The sequence below is a fragment of the Choloepus didactylus genome, chromosome 10 (assembly GCF_015220235.1).
Source record: "Choloepus didactylus isolate mChoDid1 chromosome 10, mChoDid1.pri, whole genome shotgun sequence".
NCBI lineage: Eukaryota > Metazoa > Chordata > Mammalia > Pilosa > Megalonychidae > Choloepus > Choloepus didactylus.
The window spans coordinates 32,538,209-32,559,342 of NC_051316.1; the positions used below are offsets into that span (position 1 = coordinate 32,538,209).

Genomic DNA, 21,134 nt, shown 5'->3' on the forward strand with positions numbered 1-21,134 from the left:
GAGGTGTGGAGTGACTTGCCCAAGGACAAGACAAACCCTGTTCTCTGAGCGGAATGCTGGAGGATTCTGGGCTCACACGGTGGCCTGACAGCTGCAGATCCCCAGATGTGACTCTGGACGTGACTGAAGCATATGTCAGGGGTGCTGGCAGGATCTGACTTCCAGTGAATCTGGGAGTGTTTCTTGCTTATTGGTCTTCTCACATCACTCGGCTTGTGGCGAGCTGAGCATTGTAGCTCAGTAAGAAGGGAACTGTCCCGTGGTGATGGAGGAATGAACGCTTGCCTGATCTCACCAGAGAAGACAGAGTGGGATAAAATGCAAAAATGGGTTCTTCATCAGGCACTGCCACCTTTGACCACAAGGCGGCAGTAATTAGCAAAAAAAAAAAAGTGTTTCTTCTCTGATTTCAATGTTTCCCTGTGAAACTATTATTTTAATAATGCCACAGACAAACCCTGCCCTTGCCTTTTATCTTGCTAATTTATCAAATATTATCTGCTCACCCTTGATAAGCCTGAGCCCACAGTGCCACCAAAACAAGGTTTGTTCCTGACAGATGATCATCGCCAACAGATAGAGGTCATGGTACAAGGAAATGGGGAAACTTGTTCTAGAGAAACCCCATAGCCTTGGTAAGACTTGGATTAATGATCTGCCCCCCCCAAAAAAAATGATACAGTACAGTTTCGCCATGACTATTTACATAATATTTTCTTTAAACTGATTTACTTTTTAAATTTACTAAATGTATTATTTACAGTTAAGGGAACAGAACCGACAAGATTTTTATATATGGTATGCCGGTTTGGATATATTATGTTCTCCAAAAAGAGCAATAATCTTTTAACCCAATCTTGTCGGGTGGAAACTTTTGTTTGAGTATTTCCATGGAGGTGTTACCCAGCCCATTCAGTGTGGGTCTTAATTAAATCACTGGAGCCTTATAAGAGCTCACAGACTGAAGGAGATTAGTGCTGCAGCTGAGACTTTTGGAGATGCTTGGAGACATTTTTCCATGGAAATGTAGCCCCACCCATTCAGCATGGATCTTTGATTTAATCACTGGAGTCCTATATAAGAGCTCAGACAGAAGGAGCTTGTAGCTGCAGCCAAAGATGCTAGCCCAAAGTTTGCTCTGAAGAAGCTAAGACAAACAAGCCCGAAGACATTTTGGAGGAAGTCATTTTGAAGCCAGAACCCAGGAGCAAGGGAAAGCAGTTGCCAGCCATGTGCCTTCCCAGCTAACAGAGGTTTTCTGGACACCATTGGCCATCCTCCAGTGAAGGTACCCAATTGCTGATGTGTTACCTTGGACACTTTATGGCCTTAAGACTGTTTAACTGTGCAACCAAATAAACCCCCTTTATAAAAGCCAATCCATTTCTGGTATTTTGCATAATGGCAGCATTAGCAAACCAGAACATATGGGTATGTAAAAGTTACAAAATTTATTGTAAGAATTGGCTCACGGGATTGCAGGGAATGGTCAAGTCTGAATTCTGTAGGACAGATCGCAAGCTGAGATGAACGTTTTGATGAATTCCCCAGGAGAAGCTGGCTGGCTGAAATAGAAGTAGAAATTCATCCTTCTGACCTCTGAAATCATCAGTTCTCCCTTAATGCCTTCAACTGATTGGATGAGACTTCTGTCATTGCTGAAGGCAGTCTCCTCAATTGATTGTAGATGTAATCAGCCATAGATACAGTCAACTGACTACTGATTTAAATCTACAAAATACCCTCACAGTAAACAATCAGGCCAGTGCTTGCTTGGCCAAACAACTGGAAACCATCATCTGACCAAGTGGACACATGAATTAAACCTTTAATCACAGTAAAATACACAGTTTTGCAAATGAAATTTATGGTATTTATGGTATTTATGGTATTTATGGTAATGTCATTACCATAAATGGGCAACCAGGACCAGGTGCCATAAATAAAAATAAATGCAATGAACAGCAATATACTGTTGCCCACACTCTCTTTATGAAAAGAGAACATTAGCAAATATTGAAGAGATGTATAAAGACTTAATGCCACAAATTGAGACTTCGTACTAGAGCAATTCAAAGACCTTCAAGGGAATTTTTAAAAGGAATAACTTTCTCACTGTGCAATTTAGCATTATTTAGTGCCGTGACTTACAACTGTCAAAAGTCATTTCTATTCAACTGACAAGAGTGGTACTCCCCTGCATCGGTCAGGGGTCCTGGCCTGAGAATTCACCGAAAGAGCTTTAATGAAAGGACCACTCACATCGTCATGGGCTCAATTCATGGGAACAATAGCAACCAAATACTCTCCATGATCCTGGGTGAGATCTCACAATGGAGGAGAAAAGGCTCAAAAGGATCCTATTGGGACATATGAAGAAATCAGCATATAGACTAATTTTTATATCAGTGTTCAATTTATTGACCCTGATAACGTCACTGAAGGTGATTACACAAACAAATGTCCTTGTTCTTAGGAAATGTACATGGAAGTATTAAGTATCCAAGAAGTATGATGTATATAACCTCCTCTCAAATTTTAGGTGAAGGATGGACAGACAGATGGATAGATGGATAGAATGATACAGCAAATGTGACAAAACATTAAAAGTTGGTGGATCTGGGTAGGGAGAATGTTTGAGTTCTCTGTGTGGGATTTGTTTTATTTTTGCAACCATCCTGAAATTTTGAAAGTATTTCAAACTAAAAAGTTAAAAAAAAAAAAAAATTCCAGTGAACCTGCATGAGATGGTAGAGTACCCAGAGGCTAGCCACAGAGGGGAACCATTCCCTCCCCTAGGTATGAAAAGATAAGAGGAAGAAACGTTCTTACTGAGAAAGCTGGAGCCCTTGAGGAGAAACTAATCGAGGTGGGGATAGAGTCATAGAGACACCACTAGTCCCAGAAAAGCAGCAGAGAAGAAATACCCTCCCCTTCTTCTCCCACCCTCTCCAGTGCCTCCCACTGGCTGACCCCAACCAGAAACCAAATGGCAAGAAGCCTGGGAGACGCGGTGCAGTGCACAGGGGACCGTCTCTCAGGTCACAGAGCAGGGCCACAAAGGGACACGGGGAGGTGGAGCAAACAGTAAAAGCCACACGGCCAGCCCTGGGGGGTACACACACAGCCCAGGCTAAAGCATGAGTGGGGAGGTGGAGGTGGAGGTGGAGGTGGGGATGGAGGTGGACGTGGAGGTGGACATGAAGGTAGAGGTGGGGATGGACATGGAGGTGGAGATTGAGATGGAGATGGACGTGGAGGTGGAGATGGAAGTGGAGGTGGAGATGGAAGTGGAGGTGGAGATGGAAGTGGAGGTGGAGGTGGAGGTGGAGATGGAGGTGGACGTGGAGGTGGAGGTGGACATGGACGTGGACGTGGAGATGGAGGTGGACATGGAGGTGGAGCTGGAGATGGAGATAGAGGTGGATGTGGAAGTGGAGGTGGAGGTGGACGTGAATGTGGAGGTGGAGGTGGACATGAATGTGGAGGTGGAAGTGGAGGTGGAGATGGAGGTGGAAGTGGAAGTGGACATGGACGTGGAGGTGGACGTGGACGTGGAGGTGGAGGTGGACATGGAGGTAGAGATGGAGATGGATGTGGAGGTGGAGGTGGACATGGACGTGGAGGTGGATGTGGAGGTGGATGTGGAGATGGAGGTGGACGTGGAGGTGGAGGTGGACATGGAGCTGGAGGTGGAGATGGAGGTGGAGGTGGACATGGACTTGGAGGTGGAGGTGGGGGGTGGTGTTCCAGGAACAAGGAAGTGCATGGGCGGGCAGGGAGAGCAAGTACGCACAGTGCCCTGGGCTCTGTGTAACCTCCCTTCTTGCTCCCCGCAGTCTCCGTGAGCATCAACAACCTGTACCCCGGCTGTGAGAACGTGAGTGTGAGGAGCCGCAGCATGATGTTCGAGCCAGGCCTCACCAAGGGGATGCTGGAGGTGTTTGTGGCCCCGGCCCACCACTCGCACTGCTCGGCCGATGACCAGTCCACAAAGGCCATCGACATCCAGAACGCCTATCTGAATGGTATACCCACCGCCGATCCCCGGGGCCACGCGATGGGTCTGGCCCCCCCAAAGGGGAAGGACCTCAAGGTCCCTCACATAATTCCCTGAAGGGATGAAGGGAGCTTGTCTGGGTGGTGTCTGTCTTAGTTTGCTGGGGCTGCTGTGACAAAGTACCTCGATAGGGTAGCTTAAAACAACAGGACTTCATCGTCCCGCGGTTCTGAAGGTAGGTGTCGACAGGGCCACGCTTCCTCTGAAGTCTGTAGGGTTCTGGCAGTGCTGGCAATCCATGACGGTCCTTGGCTTGTGGCTTAACTTGATCTCCGCCTCTGTCACGTGGCCGTCTTCTCACGGTCTCCTGCTGACTGGGTCCAAACGTCCTCTCCTTAAAGGTTACCAGTCATATTGGGTTTGGACCACCCTAATCCAATTTGGCTTCATCTTCATTAATAACATCTTCAAAGATCCTGTTTCCAAGTAGGATTATATTCACAGGACCAAGGGTTAGCACCAGAACATATCTTTTGGGGAGACACAATTCAATCCATAATAGTATCTTGTCATATCTGTACAAAGAATGGAAGAAAATCCAATGCAGAAACTGATATGGGGGGTGAGCCAGGACTTAAGCATGGGTAATATCCATAAAAAGTAAAGTTAAAGCACTGTGGAATCCCCAGCATCTAACAAAGCACCTGGCATACAGTAGGTGCTTAATAGATGACTGTTGAATAAATTAATACATTTTTAAAAGTAGAACAGAACTCCTCACTTGGATGGGAAATCTAATAAAATACAGTCTTGCTAGTAGTTTAATGTACCCAAATGTTAAAAGGATTATTTTTAAATACATCTAGCGTCATAGCTAATGCTATGATGCAGACATGGGCAATTGGTTTTTTTTCCACAGGCAAATTTGTAAGTGTGTTCTCTGCTGTTTTGGTTTGCTAAAGCTGCCAAAATGCAGTATACCAGAAAATGGGTTGGCTTTTAACAATAGGGATTTATTAAGTTACAAGTTATAATACTAAGGCTGTGAAAATGTCCAAATTAAGGCACTGTTCCAGTTTGCTAAAGCTGCCGTTACGCAAAATACCAGAAATGGATTGGCTTCTCTAAAGGTGATCGATTAGGTTACAAATTTGAAAATTTGTACAGTTCTGAGGCCATAAAAGTGTCCAAACTAAGGAATCCAGGATTCTTCTGTTACATGGGAAGGCACGTGGTGACATCTGCTAGTCCTTCTCTCTTGGGTTCTCGTTTCAATGGCCCTCTCTTTCAGCTCCTGTGTGTCCTCATTTCTCCGGGCATTTCTCTCTCTGCTCTCTCTCCAAATGTCTCTGCCTTTTATCCTCTCATAAAGGTCTCCAGTAAAGGATTAAGACCCACCTCGAATGGTCTGGCTCACATCTCAATAGAAACAACCTAATAAAAAGGTCCCGCCTACGATATGTCTGCACCCACAAGAGTGGATTAAAAGAACACGGTCTTTTCTGGGGTACATAATAGCTCCAAACCAGCACATTTGCTTTCACACATTTCCAAGAGGGTGAAGTTTTAAATATTACAGAGGAATTCATCCAGCAAACCACTACATTCTCTTTGTCCCATGCCCGTGAACTCCTAGGATCCCCGGGCCCCTGGGAGAGCCTCTGAGGAAGATGTCACACTTTCTACAGCTGATCCCAGGTTACTGAACCCACGTCCCCTGCTGTGTTTAGGAGCAGGCAGGAGCAGTGTATAAAAGCATGGGGTTGGGTGTCAGCACCTGATATTATCCTTATGCATGGCCTAGGGCAACCCACTTAATTTTCCTGAGGCTCAATTCCTTCATCAGTAAGTGCTAATAATGCCATGTTATAAAGATGTCAAGAGGATTTTATGAACTTACATATACTAAAGGGCCTGGTGTGCAGGGAGGCTCTTAGAAAATGGCAATTGGAATCATCTGCAGGTCTGGCTTTTTATTAACCTAAACCCACTAAAACCTACAGTAATCAACATTTATTGCCTAGAGCAGTGGTTCTTAAACTTGAGTGCGTGTCAGAATCACCTGGAGGGCTTGGAGAAACATAGATTCTGGGCTGCACCTCCAGGGTTGCTGATTCAGTAGATCTGAGACGTTTCTGGCAATGGTCCCCTTTCAGAAACCCTAGCCTTAATTAACTAGAATTTCCTTTTGTGCCTCTTGCCCTCTTTTTTTTTTTTTTTTTTTTTTTTAAATTTTGAAATAAATTCAAAGTTATAGGAACAGTTGCAAAAACAATACTAAACCCATACACAGAACTCCAGCATACCCTGACCCCCCTCCTCCGATAGCCCAATCCACCAACTTTAACATGCTGTCACATCGCTATTTCATTCCCTTCCTCTCTCCCTATCTATCATCCATCGTCTGTTGCTCTGTCTTCTGAACATATGAGAGCTAGCTGCACACATCCTTGAACAAACACTATAATTCACATATACACTTCCTATGAACAAGAACATTCTTTTATGCAATCCCATTAAGCACAGCTAAAAAGTACAAGAGATTCAACAACAATACAAAGCTTACATTCCATATTTCCTTTTCCTTATGTCTCAGCTGTGTCCCTTTGAGCCTTGTCTCCTCCATCCTGCAATCCCATCCAGGATCATCCTTGGCATTCAATTGTCATCTATTTAGACTGTCTTTTTTTTTTCAATTGTGGAAACATATATACAGCCTAAATCTTCCCATTCCACCCCATCCCTAGCCTTCCATTAGTGGGATTAATCACCTTTAGAATGTTGTAATGCTCTTAGAAGTCCAGTGTCATCTGGCTCTTGACGGTGTAGGAAAGGAGAACTTGTTCTCAGCTACCCCAGCCCTCCCACCCCTCACCCCACTCCTCTTTCCAAGCCTCCCTCAGGGCTGGCGCCCAGGGCTCCTGATGCTCAAGGGACCTGTTCTGTGTTCCAGAACTTTCCACACTGAGGCCTCAGCTATTGACTTAGAGCATCGCTCCACCCAGGAGCGTCTGAGCTTCAGAGAGGCTCTAGAAAAACACTTCAGAGCTTATGAAATGACTGGACAGTAAGAATTTCTGGCGTAGAGTAAGCACCAAGGCTGGGAATTAGGGGGAAGAAGGTGTATTAGGTTCCTTTTGCTGCTATAACAAAATATCCCAAACTGAGTGGCTTAAAACAATAGGAGTTTCTTCCCTCGTGGTTCTAGAGGCCAAGAGTCTAAATTCAAGGTGTCATCGGCGCCACACTCCCTCTGAGGCTCTAGGGACATTTCCTTCCTGGTCTCTTCCTGGCTTCTGGTGGCTGTAGACTTCGCTCCAATCTCTGCTTCCGTCCTCACAGGGCTTTCTTCCCCTCCTCTTCTCATAAGGACACCCGTCATTTTAACTAATTACATCTGCAGAGACCCTATTTCCAAACAAGGCCACAGTCACAGTTGCCAGGAGTTAGGACTCGGGGGACACATTTCAGCCGGCCTCAGGAGCCTTCAGATCCCTGCCGGGCCACCCCACAGGCCAGTAGCCAGAGGTGGCAGTTTGGGTGGGGGCGTCTCAGATCCAGGTGCCTGGACAGTCGTTGGTAGGTTCCAGTTCCTAAGGAACTTCCGGGTCAGAATCTCAACCTTTGGCACTTGTGGGAAAACCGGTCAGTGAACCTCTGCGTGACCCTTTACAGCCTCCTGGCACAGTGGTCCCAACCTCCGGACTGCCTCACAGTTCCTCCCTCACCCCTCATGGGCAGAACTGCTCGTTCCTTATTCCTCTTAACACCTGTGCAGCCGACAGCCTCTGACGAAGGCCAAATGTGTCGCTCACCGTTGTATGGTGTTCTGATTTGCTAATGCTGCCATTATGCAAGAATACCAGACATGGATTGGCTTTTATAAAGGGGGTTTATTGGGTTACAAGTTTACAATTTTAAGGCCATAAAAGTGCCCAGACTAAGGCATCAGCAAGATGATACCTTCACTGAAGAATGATGATGGCGTCTGGAACACCTCTGTCAGCTGGGAAGGCACATGGCTGGTGTCTGCTAGTCCTTTGCTCCCGGGCTGTGTTTCAAAATGACTTTCTCAAAATGACTCTGGGTGTCTGTCTTAGTTCCTCTCTCTCAGTTCTTCTGTGTCCTTGCTTCTTTCTCCCAGGGCATTTCTCTCTAAGCATCTGGGAGTCCTCTCTTAGCTTCTCTGGGGCAAACTGGGCTTCATCTCTTAGCTTAGCATCCCCAAACATCCTTCTGGCTGCATCTCCAAGCACCTCTAAGCATCAGCAAGCATCTGGACCTGTGTCGGCTCTTAGCATTTCTCAAGTGAATTGAATCAGCACTTAATTGAAATTAATGTTGCATTTCATAGTGGCTTTTACATTTTGTGCTTTATACCCTGCCTTGTTACCCCCAAAAAGAATGTATGCTTACTTGAGTATACAGAATCTTTTCACATATGTTGCCTCATTTAATCCTCACTGAGATTCTGTGAGTTTGGCGATGGGGAACCCAAAGTGGGCAGTTTGCTCTCAGACTCCTCTCTTGGCAGAAGTAAATACATGTAAAAATGGAATGTTTGTATCATGTATGAATGTGTCTAAAACTGTATTATTGTGGAGGTTCTCTAGCATAACCCATGCTTCTGTGTAATCTGGCCTGATGGATGTTTGTTCTTTTCCCCAGGTGATTGTTTGCAAAATGGCAATGTTTATATGTTACACAAACACTTCCATGAATGCATCTGGGCATATCCCCATGTGTGTCTGTGTGTATACACCACTCCTGGGTCTTATAAATAGATATGATATAGCTATAAATACACAGATACAGCTGATATAGGCATTGTTGGGGACTGAATCATGTACCCCACAAAAAGGTATGTTCAGAGCTTAACCCACTTTCCTGTGGGTGTGAACCCATTTGTAAATAGGACCTTTTGAAGGTGTTGTTATTAGTTAAGGTGAGGCCAAGTTGAATCAGATGGGTCTTAATCTGTATGGCTGGAGGCCTTGTAAAGCAAGGAAATTCAGACGTAGGTAGTAGGAAGAAACCAGAATTCAGCAGAAACAAGAAGACACAGAGAGACATTGCCCTGTGACAGGGGATTGCCATCACCAGAATGTTCCCGACCCCAGGAGAAGGCCTGGCCAGCCTGACTTCTTGATGTTGGGATTTCTTGCCTCCAGACTGTCAGCCATTCACTGCTTGTTGTTTAAGCCAGCCCACTGTGTGGTATTTGTCATAGCAGCTCTGGCAAACTGAGGCATGTATTTAGGAAAATAGATTAGCAAATACATAGATAAGCCAATTTGTAGATATGTAGGTAAAAGATACGGACATAAATCTCAATGTAATGGCAATGCTCAGGAATGATTATGGTTTGCAAACTTTCTTGGGTATGGTAGGATAATGTTGGAAGCAATGTAGTTATTTTAGGTTATTTGCTTTTCTTATTCCTTTGTTTTGTTACAGTTTGTTAAAATTTTCTTAGGGTATAGTAGAGACTTGTTGGAAGCAATGCAGTTATTTTAGGTTATTTGTTTTTCTTAATACTTTGTTTTGTTTTGTTTGAATTGTTTTTTTTTTAACTTTTTGATAAAGTAAAAAATTATTGCATTAAAAAAATTAGCTTCAATGTAGTTATTTTAGGTTATTTGTTTTTTCTTATACCTTTGTTTATGGTTTGTTAATTTTTTTGGGGTATGATAGGAACATGTTGGAAGCAATGTAGTTATTTTAGATTGTTTGTTTTTCTCATTCGTTTGCTTGGATATGGTTTATTAATTTTCTTGAGGTATAGTAGAAACATGTTGGAAGCAAAGTAGTTACTTTAGGTTATCTGTTTTTCTTAATCTTTTGCTTTGTTTTGTTTGAAATGTGTTTTTTTGTTTTAATTTTTTGATAAAGTTAAAAAAATTAAAAAAAGATACAGACATAGAAACAGAGAGATATAAATAACACAGATATATGACACTGCATATCTGGATAGCTACTTAAGTAGATGTAGAGATTTGCAAATGAATAATATAGATACCATGACTTCTACTACTTGTAATCCCTAGAGTGCTGAGAAGAATTCTGATTGACATTTGACGGTGGTGTCTGATGATAGTAATCTTTGTTGTTCTCTACAGGAGTTGGTGATTTCAGCGTGTGGGAGTTCTCTGGAAATCCTGTATATTTCTGCTGCTATGATTATTTTGCTGCCAATGATCCCACATCGATCCACATCGTTGTTTTTAGTCTAGAAGAACCCTATGAGATCCAGCTGAATCAAGTGATCTTCTGGTTGAGCTTCCTGAAGTCTCTTGTCCCCGTTGAAGAACCCATAGGTAAGTGGAGACCTCTGTGCATGGGGGGGTGTCCTTGCTGTGGACAGCCAGAGAGCCGGCCATCTACTGCAGTGCCCTGGTGGCCTTGTCCCACTTTGCTCGGTTCCTACAGCTGAGGCTACCTGATCTCACTCCTCCTCCTGGAAGATCTGCACTGTCAGAGCTCAGAGGCTCAAATGTTCCTTTTGTTCTGCAGGAAGTCGTTCCCTGATCCCATGCTCTCGCTGTAAAGGCCAAATTCTGGGCACTCAGTAGCCATTTCTCACTTCCTTTCTAAACCTTAGAGCAGAGGTCTTCTTTGCTGGGTGCAAAGTGGAATATCTCCTTTGATCAGGACTCTATGATTGCTTCAAGGTTGCATAATTAATAAGCACAATGAGTTCTCCTTCATTGGGCGATTCCATCAAGAGGAGAAGAAAAGCAGACTTCTTAGAGAAGCGACCATGGTGACTGAGAAAATGACCTTTATTCCTGGAGGAGAGGATACTGTGGAATAAACTTCTTTTGTTTTTATTCAATAAAAAAAGCAGCCTACCCTGGTGAAATGCAATACTCAGCAGTCGATTTTTTTTTTTTTCTTCTAGAAAAGCATGCAGATAACAAAACTAATTGGGTTTACTCCTCCTCTGTGTATACTGCCAGTGGTACCACTTTCTTTTTTCATTTCTTTTTTAATGTTTTTTTTTAATGCTCCCATAAGTGAGAGGCTCTCTGCGTGAGTTGAAGTTAGTTTCTCAGAAATGAGCCATTTCTGTGGAGTTGGCTGCATTCAGAAGGGCGTCCCCTTGTCAGAGGACCAGGCAGACACGAGAAGCCACCTTGTGCTCCTTGGTTGGTTCTGGTCCACTCCTGGGCATCCCTGCTTGGAGCTCAGCCAGAAGCCTTAGTCTCAAGTGGCAGCGACTTGGAAAAGCTTTTCCTATTGATAGCTGGGCTGGGAGCTTCTAATGGTCCCACTGGCACAGATGGGCACTACCGTCAAGTCTGCAGGCGGATGGCATGTCCACCTGGAGAGGCGACCTGGGCAAGAGGACAAAGTGCTGGCTCCTCGGCTGGGGAGGAGGGGCAGCCGGGAAGGAGGACCCACCTCCTAAGTCGGCTCTCGCCCTGCCCTCTAGCCTTCGGCGGCAAGCTCAAGAACCCGCTCCGAGTCGTCCTGGTGGCCACCCACGCCGACATCATGAATGTACCTCGTCCAGCCGGAGGCGAGTTTGGATATGACAAGGACATGTCGTTGCTGAAAGAGATCAGGAACAGGTAAGGGACGGCTGCTGGGTCCTCAGCCCGTGTGGTAGCAACCACTCCGAGTTGTGGGTGTGAGCAGTGCAATGGGCAGTCAAATGAACCAGAAAAAGGAATTAAGGCGTTTTTCCTCAGTTGACTTTTGTGTTGTGTTTTTTATGTTTATCAAAGCAGTGAATACACATAATAAATCAAACAGAAGTGAAGAGCATGTGATAAAAAGCATCAGTCCTCTAATCCCTTTCCTTACCTCCCGGTACTACTTCCCACACATCACTTCTTTGAATTGCTTTAGCTTTTATTCTTTTGGTGACCATCACCATACCCTAATCAATATTTCTCAAAATGTAAGTTGCAACCCATTAGTGGATCATGAAATTCATTTAGAAGGTCACAACCAAGTCTTTATAAAGTGAAATGAATAGAAGAATAGAATAGCATAGCATAGCATAGCATAGAATAGAATAGAATAGAATAGGTACATTGCATGTCAAGTATTTTATAAAACTTTTGTTTCAAGTATATTTTATAATAATATATATTATTACGTTGCATAGTGTTGCAATGTAAAATATACATTTTTACTGACATTTTTACAGTGGAAACTGTGACTCCATCTATTATGCTAGTAACACAAATTCTTGATTTATCAACTTTAGATGCTAAATATGTTGCCTTCCTGATATGAAAAATTGGGCTTCTAGTAATAGTTTTAGATCTATGGTGTAACTTTAACCAGCATCTCTTCTAGAGCCCTAGAGCTTGCCCTCACTGCGTCAGCGAAGCTGAAATCTTCACACTCAGTGTTCTCGCCACTGTCTGGAAACTCGAGGCGCCCATTGGTGTGACTCGGAACACAGGCTGATTTCCCCTGGCCTCTACCCCAGGGTGACGGTGCAGAGCCCGTTACACAGCGGGGAGGGGCGGGGAGGGCTTTGCCAGGTCATCAAGAACTTTCCTTCCCTCCTACTAGCCTCTTGGGCCAGGAGGAGCCTGTGCTCCACTGGTGAGTGCCACTGCTCATGAGGCCGCTGCTTTCCCCATAGGTTTGGGAATGATCTTCACATTTCAAATAAGCTGTTTGTTCTGGACGCTGGGGCTTCTGGATCTAAGGACATGAAAGTACTCCGGAATCACCTGCAGGAGATACGGAGCCAGATCGTTTCTGTAAGTACAGACATTCTGATGTTCCCTCTGCCTGCCTGGTGGCCCAGGTTGTTGACCCCTCTTGCTTCCCCCTCCGATCAGTCTGTGTTCAGGGGCCTCGGACGCATTGGCAGTGGTACCTGCTCGTTCTCTTGCCCTGGCACGAGGGAAGAGTAGAGAAAGAAGGAGAGGACGGGACGGGAAGGGTTATTATGGACAATGATGGAGCTACTTCAGATTGTATGAAATTCCTAAATTTTTAATTTTTTTGGTTTTTTAAATAAGATTTCTTTTTACAAGTTATAGAAGCAATACAAAGGTAACTTACTGTGGAAAGATTAGAAGTGCAGGAAAGTAGAAAATTTATGGAAAATCACCATTCCAACAGTCACCAATGAAACTTACTGAAGGACGTAAAATAACGTATAAACAAGTGGAACGAGACTGTGTTCCTGGATGGCACGATATTGTCAAGTGTTTTATTTTTCCCGAGTTATATAAATTTAATATGATTCCAGTTAGCATCCTAAAGGGACTGAGGCTTTGTGTCTTGAAATTTGAATGGAAGAATAAGTAAAACATACCGTCATGGCTCTATAATCAATCCAATTAAATAAGTGGAACAGAATAGAGAGTATAGAAATTTAATAAAGAACGAGGATGCTCTTTCAATTAAATGGGAAAAGGATGTTTATTTAATAAATGGCACAACAATCTGTTCACCTGGAAGAAAGTAAGGTTGAATTCCTACTTTATTGCATAGCCCCAAAATAAATTTGAGGGGAATTAAAGACATTAAATGTTTTTAAAAAACATACACACACACACAATCAAATAAAAAGCCAATAAATAGCTCTTGAATAGAAAATTAGAAGATTATCTTAAAAACCTCTTGTAACTGAGGAAACCTTTTTAACCAAGATAGAAAACCCCAAAAGTTTTCAAAGAAAATATTCACTTATTTGCTAATATTTTGTTTGTTTTGGCAAATGTTTTTTTTTAGTAATAAAGTCAAAAGATGAAATAGACTGGGAAATGATATCCTTATTGCCTTTGACAGAAAAGCGTTTACTAGCCATAATGTTCAGAAGCTTTTAAAAATTGGTAAGAAAAAGACAAACATCCCAATCAAAAAAGTGTGTAAACGTACATAGGGCTGTTCCTGCTGACTGGATTGAGATTAAACGCGCGGTGAGTGCCAGGCCCCTCTCCTGCCCCACGGTGCTGCCACGTGTCACATCCTCCCCCTTCCACACAGCAAAATGCCCCGTTCAGAATGCCAGACTCTGGTTCTGGTCCAGCTCTAGGAATGTGGGGGAAGCCCGTCCTCTCCCAAGAGAACCTGGCGTCTCTCTGCACATCGGGTGCCCTTGCTCTCCGATCGGTGTCACGCCCTGGCATGGCAGAGGGCCTGGCCTTGGAGGAATTTGGTTGCAGGGTAGGGGTGACAGAGCAGACGTCTCGCCACCCTGCTGAGTTATGGTCTGTGTTCTGTAGACAGGAACAGGGTGGCTGAAGACTTTGGAGTTGGGGTGTGGCACGACCTTCTGCTTCATGCCTCACCCCTGCCCCCCACTCTTGAGGTCCTGCAGGTGGAACCCACCAAAGAAATAAAATGCTGTATTTCTGGAAGATTCAGTGGTGTTCATTATATTCACAAGGACCGAAACTTTTCTATCACCCCAAGCAGAAACCCTCTGCCCAGGAAGCATTAACCACCCATTCCCCACCCCCACCCCCACCCCTGGGAATTCTGTTATTTCAATAGAAGATGAAATTAACTGATGTAAAAGATAACCTTGAGAGAGGCCTTTCTAATTAAATGATGCAGTGCAATATAAGGTTTGTGTGCCTCATTAGGAAGATGTATTGATTTTATGAGTCCGTAACATAGACTGACTTGTTTAACTAGATTAAAAGATTAAAAACTCATTTCAAGCCAATTACAAAGAATGCATCTAATTTGAAATAATACTTCAACAGTCCCTGCAAAAACCTAATTTCCAGGTAAAACCTGACTCTACTCATATGGACAATTACACTCCTCTTTTCCTCTCTCTCTGTGTATAAAGTGACCTTTGTTTGCTGGAACAGTCACTACCAGTAAAAGGCTGAGTGAGCGAGGAAGTGAGTACTAACATTAGAAGTTGGTGAACATTAGTTGATTGTGAGTCCACAATGCAAAAAAAGAAAATGATTGGGAAGTCTCAGCCTCCGTGGGACATAAGCACTAGAAATGAAAAGCCTTCCACATAATTTGCCATTTGATAAATACATAGATTCTGCTTAAAGGCAACACACACACACACACACACACACAAGTGCTGACCCGTTCAGAGTCCCAGCTGCCACGCTGCTCCAGCATGTGGCGTGAGTCCTGCTGCGGACCCCCTGATGCAGCCCCCCATCCGCAAGCCCTGCCTCTGCTGCTCCCTGCAGGTCTGCCCTCCCATGACTCACCTGTGTGAGAAGACCATCTGCACGCTGCCCTCCTGGAGGAAACTCAACGGGCCCAACCAGCTCATGTCGCTGCAGCAGTTCGTGTACGACGTGCAGGACCAGCTGAACCCCCTGGCCAGCGAGGAGGACATCCGGCGCATCGCTCAGCAGCTCCACAGTGCCGGCGAGGTGCCAGGGGCCCGGGAGGGGCTCTGGGGACACATTTCTGCGTCCTGAATTCCAGGGTCTTGGGAGTGGTGGGAGCCCAGCTCGGTGTTTGCAGACCTGTGACGGTTGGGAATAGCTTCAGGTGATTTTTCTGAATGGAGGTTCTCTGCAGTCCCCTCCTACTTCTCCTGAGGAGCCAGTGTTTTGTTTTGCTTTGTTTTGTTTTCCAGATTCTGTTCTTTAAGGAGCCCGTTTTGCCCCTGGGGGACTAGGTCTCTCTCAGCCTTGGGTGGCTTTCCTGCCTGGGTGTTGTTAGTTCCAGTCAGACTTCCTGCACTCACAGAAAATCCAGAAAAGGCAGGAAGGCAACTTCCGAAGAAACCCAGATGGAAAAATAGCTCACAGATCCGCAAAATAGTCCTTGACAGATAGAGCCATCCACTGACTTGACTGAGAAATGGGAAGCTTCGCTCTTAGTTGTGGTGCATTCAGCACTGGGTTGTGGTTCAGAACAAGCTAGTCTGAGCCAAAAAGAGCAGTTCTGAGAATATTAAAATACAGAAGCTTGCCTCTCTAATCACAGGGGCTGTGGCTGACGCTCTGGCCAGTTTGCATGGATCATAAATGCTTGAAACTAAAATCTAGTCCGGAAGCCAGTGACCCCAAAACCTGGGGCCTCGAGCAGTGATTCCATCTGTGTCTAAACTCCCAACTAAACCACCGTCTACTTTACTACTTACCCCTCCAGCAATACTTTAAAGTGAGTGAATTCAAGGAAGAAGACAGGTAGAGGATCAAAGCTTGGACTTTAAGGTGTTCTAGAATACACTTTAACCGTATTAATAAACTCACCTCAAATATGCTTGCCTTCCAGTATTTGAACAGAAACTTTTTCAATCATAGCCTATAATTAAGTCACTTTATTGAGAGTCTCACCCTGCTCTTGAGAATTTAGTAAGTAAATAAAGACTTAAAAAAATAATAATAGTAAGTGGGGCAGGGGGATGTAAATCACGTGGCCTCGGGCTCTGATTGGCCGCCAGCAACCTCCTCCAGTGCTATAGGACAGATCATTTTTTCTCAGCTATTTCAAACAGACCGGTTTACCCATCATTTCCGTTACCTTTTTACTAACCCTTCCTATCTGCAGTGGCCAGTTTATTTTTGGTCTTGGGAAGGCTGTAGAGGCAGAGATGCCAATAAAGGCATCAGCTAGGTTGGGGATGATTTACAGGCAGAATTGATCACCTCTGGGTGCAGCTCATGTCAGTCAAGGCAGCAAAAAACAAACCAAGTTTCCCGACCGTCCTCAGTCAAGAAAACTGGGCTGAGATGTTAAAAATGGCGAATATACAGGAAATAGTGCCCTGGAAGTCAGGAAACATTGCTCTCTACCTAGAGAAACCTCACCCCTGTCCACACAACTTTCGTGCCGGGACTAAGTCAGTGGATGGCTCTGTCTGTCAAGGATCATGGACAATCCGTCTGGCTTCTTTGGGGATCAAGAGGTCTCTGTCACAGCTACTCAACTCTCGGCCATTGTAGCCTGAAAACAGCCACAGGTAACATGTAAATAAATGAGTGTGGCTGTGTTCCAATGAAACTTTTATCTATGGACATTGAAATTTCAATTTCCTATCATTGTCTTGTGTCACAAATATTTTGGTTTTGTTTTCTCCAACCATTTTAAAACGTAAACTACAAATGCAAGGGGTGGCTGGATTTGGCCCACAGGCTGTGATTTGGCAAACGCCTGATCTCATTCAAGTTTTAACCACGCCCTGAGCTCTTTCTCTCCTCTTCCCTCACCCAACTTGTAGCCTTTCCAGTACCTGATAGAGTAGAATTAGCCTTCCGCAAAAGGCAGCTAAAGAATTCACGGGTAAAGAAAGTTCATTTTGCATCTAGAGATGCAGGAGTGTTCGAAGGAAGTAGACTGAGCCAGTAGCCAGCTTTTTTTAAAATGGATTAAATCTCAAGAGCTGCCTGGCCTTTAGCCTTTAATACTTGATACCCCTCACCTGCTGTTAGTGGCATTTCAAAGCCCACTAATGATAAATTCATCCTTGTCTCTCTCTCTCTCTCTGTTTTGTTTTTTTTTTTAATTTTGCTTTTTCTTTTTTGGACAGGGACAAGAAAGAGGTGAAGAAAATCATGAGATAACTTGTTCTCAAGATTCAAAAATTTACTTGAGACCAGGATTAATATTAGTTCATGCAATAAAATACTTGACGTTTGGCAGTTTACCATGTTTTTAAAAACCTTTTCTTGAAAAAATTTTTTAAATTTACTAAATAAGTCACAAAAAAGTACACAGAATGTTCCTGCGTGCCCTTCACACAGCTTTTCCCAGTACCAGCATCTTACATAGCAGAACCAGAGTATTGAAACCGGGAAATTAACATTGATTCAATGCTGTTAGCTAACCTGCAGATCATATTCAGATTTCATCAGTTGTCCCGCTTGATGTTATTTTTCTGGTGTAGGATCCAACCCAGTATGCATTTAGTCATGGGTTTCCTTAGTTTCCTGAGCTGCCACTTCCTCAGTCTATCTTTGTCTTTCTTTGTTTTTCATGACCTGAGGAAATGACTGTTTAAAACTGAATGCCAGATGGTGTGATACAAAATGCCATATTAATATTATATTGTGGAGACTTATATCAACAATATAATTAATTATCGCATTTGGGAAATTTAACATTGGTGTACTACTGATGGGGATTATATAGTCCTCATTCAAGTGTTTGCCATTGTTTGCCGGGTGTCCCAAGAACTGCCCATTAATCTCTTTTTATGCATTTATGTATTTATTGTAGGATTCAGAATCCAATCAGAGATCATTCATTGCATTTGGAGTCTTTAGACTCCTTTAATGGAAAAGTTTCTCCTGGCCCTTTCCTTTTCTTTTTGGTCCTCTTTGGATCTTTGTGGCATTGACCTTTTTTTTTCAATTCAGTTTTATTGAAATATATTCACATACCACACAGTCATCCATGGTGTAGAGTCAACTGTTCACAGTACCATCATATATCTGTGCATTCATCACCCCAATCCATTTTTGAACATTTTCTTTACACCGGAAAGAATAAAAATAAGAATAAAAAACAAAAGTAAAAAAGAGCACCCAAATGATCCCCCCATCCCATCCCAATCTTCATTTAGTCCCTGTCTCCATTTTTCTACTCATCCATCCATACACTGGGTAAAGGGAGTGTGATCCACAAGGTTTTCACCATCACACTGTCACCCCTTATAAGCTGCATAGGTATTCAAGCGTTGACCTTTTTAAAGAGCCAAGGGTAGTACTTTTTCAGATTCTTTCTTAGGACATTCTCAGTCTTTGATTTTTGAGATGCACACATGTGCGCAGCCCTGGCTTGTTCCTTATAACAGCCACATGGGTTTTATGGCTGCAATCAGGCTTAGTAGTGGGGGTCTCCGGCCAGGATACTGCAACCACGGGTGACCTCTGATTGTCTCCTCAACAGATCAACATCATGCAGAGTGAAACGGTCCAGGACGTGCTGCTCCTGGACCCCCGCTGGCTCTGCACCTGCGTCCTGGGGAAGCTGCTGTCTGTTGAGACACCCCGAGCCCTGCACCATTACCGGGGCCGCTACACCATGGAGGACATCCAGCGCTTGGTGCCCGACTGTGATGTGGAGGAGCTGCTGCAGATCCTGGACGCCATGGACATCTGCGCCCGAGACCTGAGCAGCGGCACCATGGTGGACATCCCGGCCCTGATCAAGACAGACAACCTGCACCGCTCCTGGATGGATGAGGAGGACGAGGCGATGGTCTATGGTGGGGTGCGTATCGTCCCCGTGGAGCACCTCGCCCCCTTCCCCTGTGGCATCTTTCACAAGGTCCAGGTGAACCTGTGCAGGTGGATCCACCAGCAGAGCGCCGAGGGCGAGGCGGACATCCGCCTGTGGGTGAACGGCTGCAAGATCGCCAACCGCGGGGCAGAACTGCTGGTGCTCCTGGTCAACCACGGCCAGGGCATCGAGGTGCAGGTCCGCGGGCTCGAGACCGAGAAGATCAAGTGCTGCCTCCTGCTGGACTCGGTGTGCAGCACCATCGAGAACGTCATGGCCACCACGTTGCCTGGGCTGTTGACGGTGAAGCACTACTTGAGCCCCCAGCAGCTGAGGGAGCACCACGAGCCCGTCATGATTTACCAGCCGCGGGACTTCTTCCGGGCGCAGACCCTGAGGGAGAGCTCGCTGGCTAACACCATGGGTGGGTACAAGGAGAGCTTCAGTAGCATCACGTGCTTCGGGTGTCACGACATCTACTCCCAGGCCAGCCTGGGGATGGACATCCCCGCCTCGGATCTCAACCTCCTGACCCGGAGAAAACTCAGTCGTCTCCTGGACCTGCCCGATCCCATGGGGAAGGACTGGTGCCTTCTCGCGATGAACTTGGGCCTCCCCGACCTCGTGGCAAAGTACAACACCAGTAACGGGGCTCCCAGGGACTTCCTCCCGAGCCCGGTCCATGCCCTGCTCCGGGAGTGGACCAGCTACCCTGAGAGTACGGTTGGCATCCTCATGTCCAAACTGAGGGAGCTGGGTCGCCGGGACGCGGCGGACTTTCTGCTGAAGGCGTCCCCTGTGTTCAAAATAAACCTGGATGCCAGCGGCCAGGAGGCCTATGCATCTAGTTGCAACAGCGGCACATCTTACAATTCCATTAGCTCGGTCGTGTCCCGGTGAGGGCAGCCTTTGGTTTGGGCAGGGTCTCTTTGGAGTGCGGAAGCAAAGGGGATGCAGCCCAACTTCCTGTGGGAGATTCCGGTGCATTCCTCCTATGCTCACATAACAAAGGACTACCCTCCCCTCCCACCCCTTCACCCATTTCTCTGCCACTACTTCCCTCCCTCTCACAGTTCTGTTGTATGTGAATGGTCTTTCCCGTCTAAGAGCAGACCATCTCTTTTACTTTGGCCATTTGAAAAGCTCGTGGACCTGCTCTCAGTGTTTTGGACTCCCCGTCTCGTCCCACAATACCTTGCTTCTTACTGATCATTTTACTGGAATTCCGAACTTTTCAGTGAAATTTTTTTAACTACTGTATTGATTGTCCTTAAAAAAAAAATACACATTTAAAAAGTGCACATTGACCCAAAATGTGTATTTCTTACACTCTTTGTTATGCCATCTCCTCAGCTTATCTCTTTTTATATTTGTAGGGAAAACTCTCATGTACGGAATCCCACTGTATGATTTATAAACAGACAATATGTGAGTGCCTTTTGCAGAAGAGGGTGTGTTTGAAAGCATCTGAGTCGGCTCGAGCTCTCCCCAAGGAAATGCTACCTCTGTCCCTTGCTGCGAGCTGATCACGGCCAGAGGTGCTTCGGCCTGAGTTTTTTCGGCAGTCTCTGTTTTGTTTGGCAAGGAAAGGGGAGAACAGAATCCTCCTCTAGGGTGATTTCATGGCCAGTGTCATTGCTCTTTTTTTTTTTTTTTTTTTTTTTTTTTTTTTTTTTTTTTTTTTTTTTTTTTTTTAGTTTGCTTTTGTTTAAACATCAATGTGAACGTCCATGTGAAACCTACAAAGTGTCATGCTTCATCGTTCCCTCTCATCTCAGGTAGACGGTTGACACGGTTGTAGGGTTACCGAGACCTGTGTAAGAATCCAGAAGACCCCTGACTCAACTTTGTGGCAGTCCGTTGTCATTTGTGCATAGCCGATGGTTTTCCATGTTTAGATTCTGGTTTGATAGCTTCCTGTACTTGAAGTTTTAAAACAAATCAGCAAATAAAGGAAGCAAGTTTTCTTGCAGTGATTTGAAATTGTGGTAGAGTTGAA

The 21,134-nt window shown here is 44.9% G+C and overlaps 1 protein-coding gene across 3 annotated transcripts in view; it reads left to right on the forward strand.

Moving 5' to 3' along the window:
* The window catches only part of DAPK1 (death associated protein kinase 1), a 201,547-nt gene extending 181,115 nt beyond the window's left edge, over positions 1–20,432 (forward strand). For all 3 annotated transcript variants that reach the window (XM_037851022.1, XM_037851023.1, XM_037851024.1), the window contains 6 exons: positions 3,840–4,028; positions 10,120–10,317; positions 11,436–11,574; positions 12,606–12,726; positions 15,145–15,333; positions 18,803–20,432. In XM_037851022.1, coding sequence (XP_037706950.1) covers positions 3,840–4,028; positions 10,120–10,317; positions 11,436–11,574; positions 12,606–12,726; positions 15,145–15,333; positions 18,803–20,035 — 2,069 coding nt within the window. In that variant the 3' untranslated portion in view covers positions 20,036–20,432. The remainder of the gene's footprint in view (positions 1–3,839; positions 4,029–10,119; positions 10,318–11,435; positions 11,575–12,605; positions 12,727–15,144; positions 15,334–18,802) is intronic.
* The last annotated feature ends 702 nt before the right edge of the window (positions 20,433–21,134 follow it).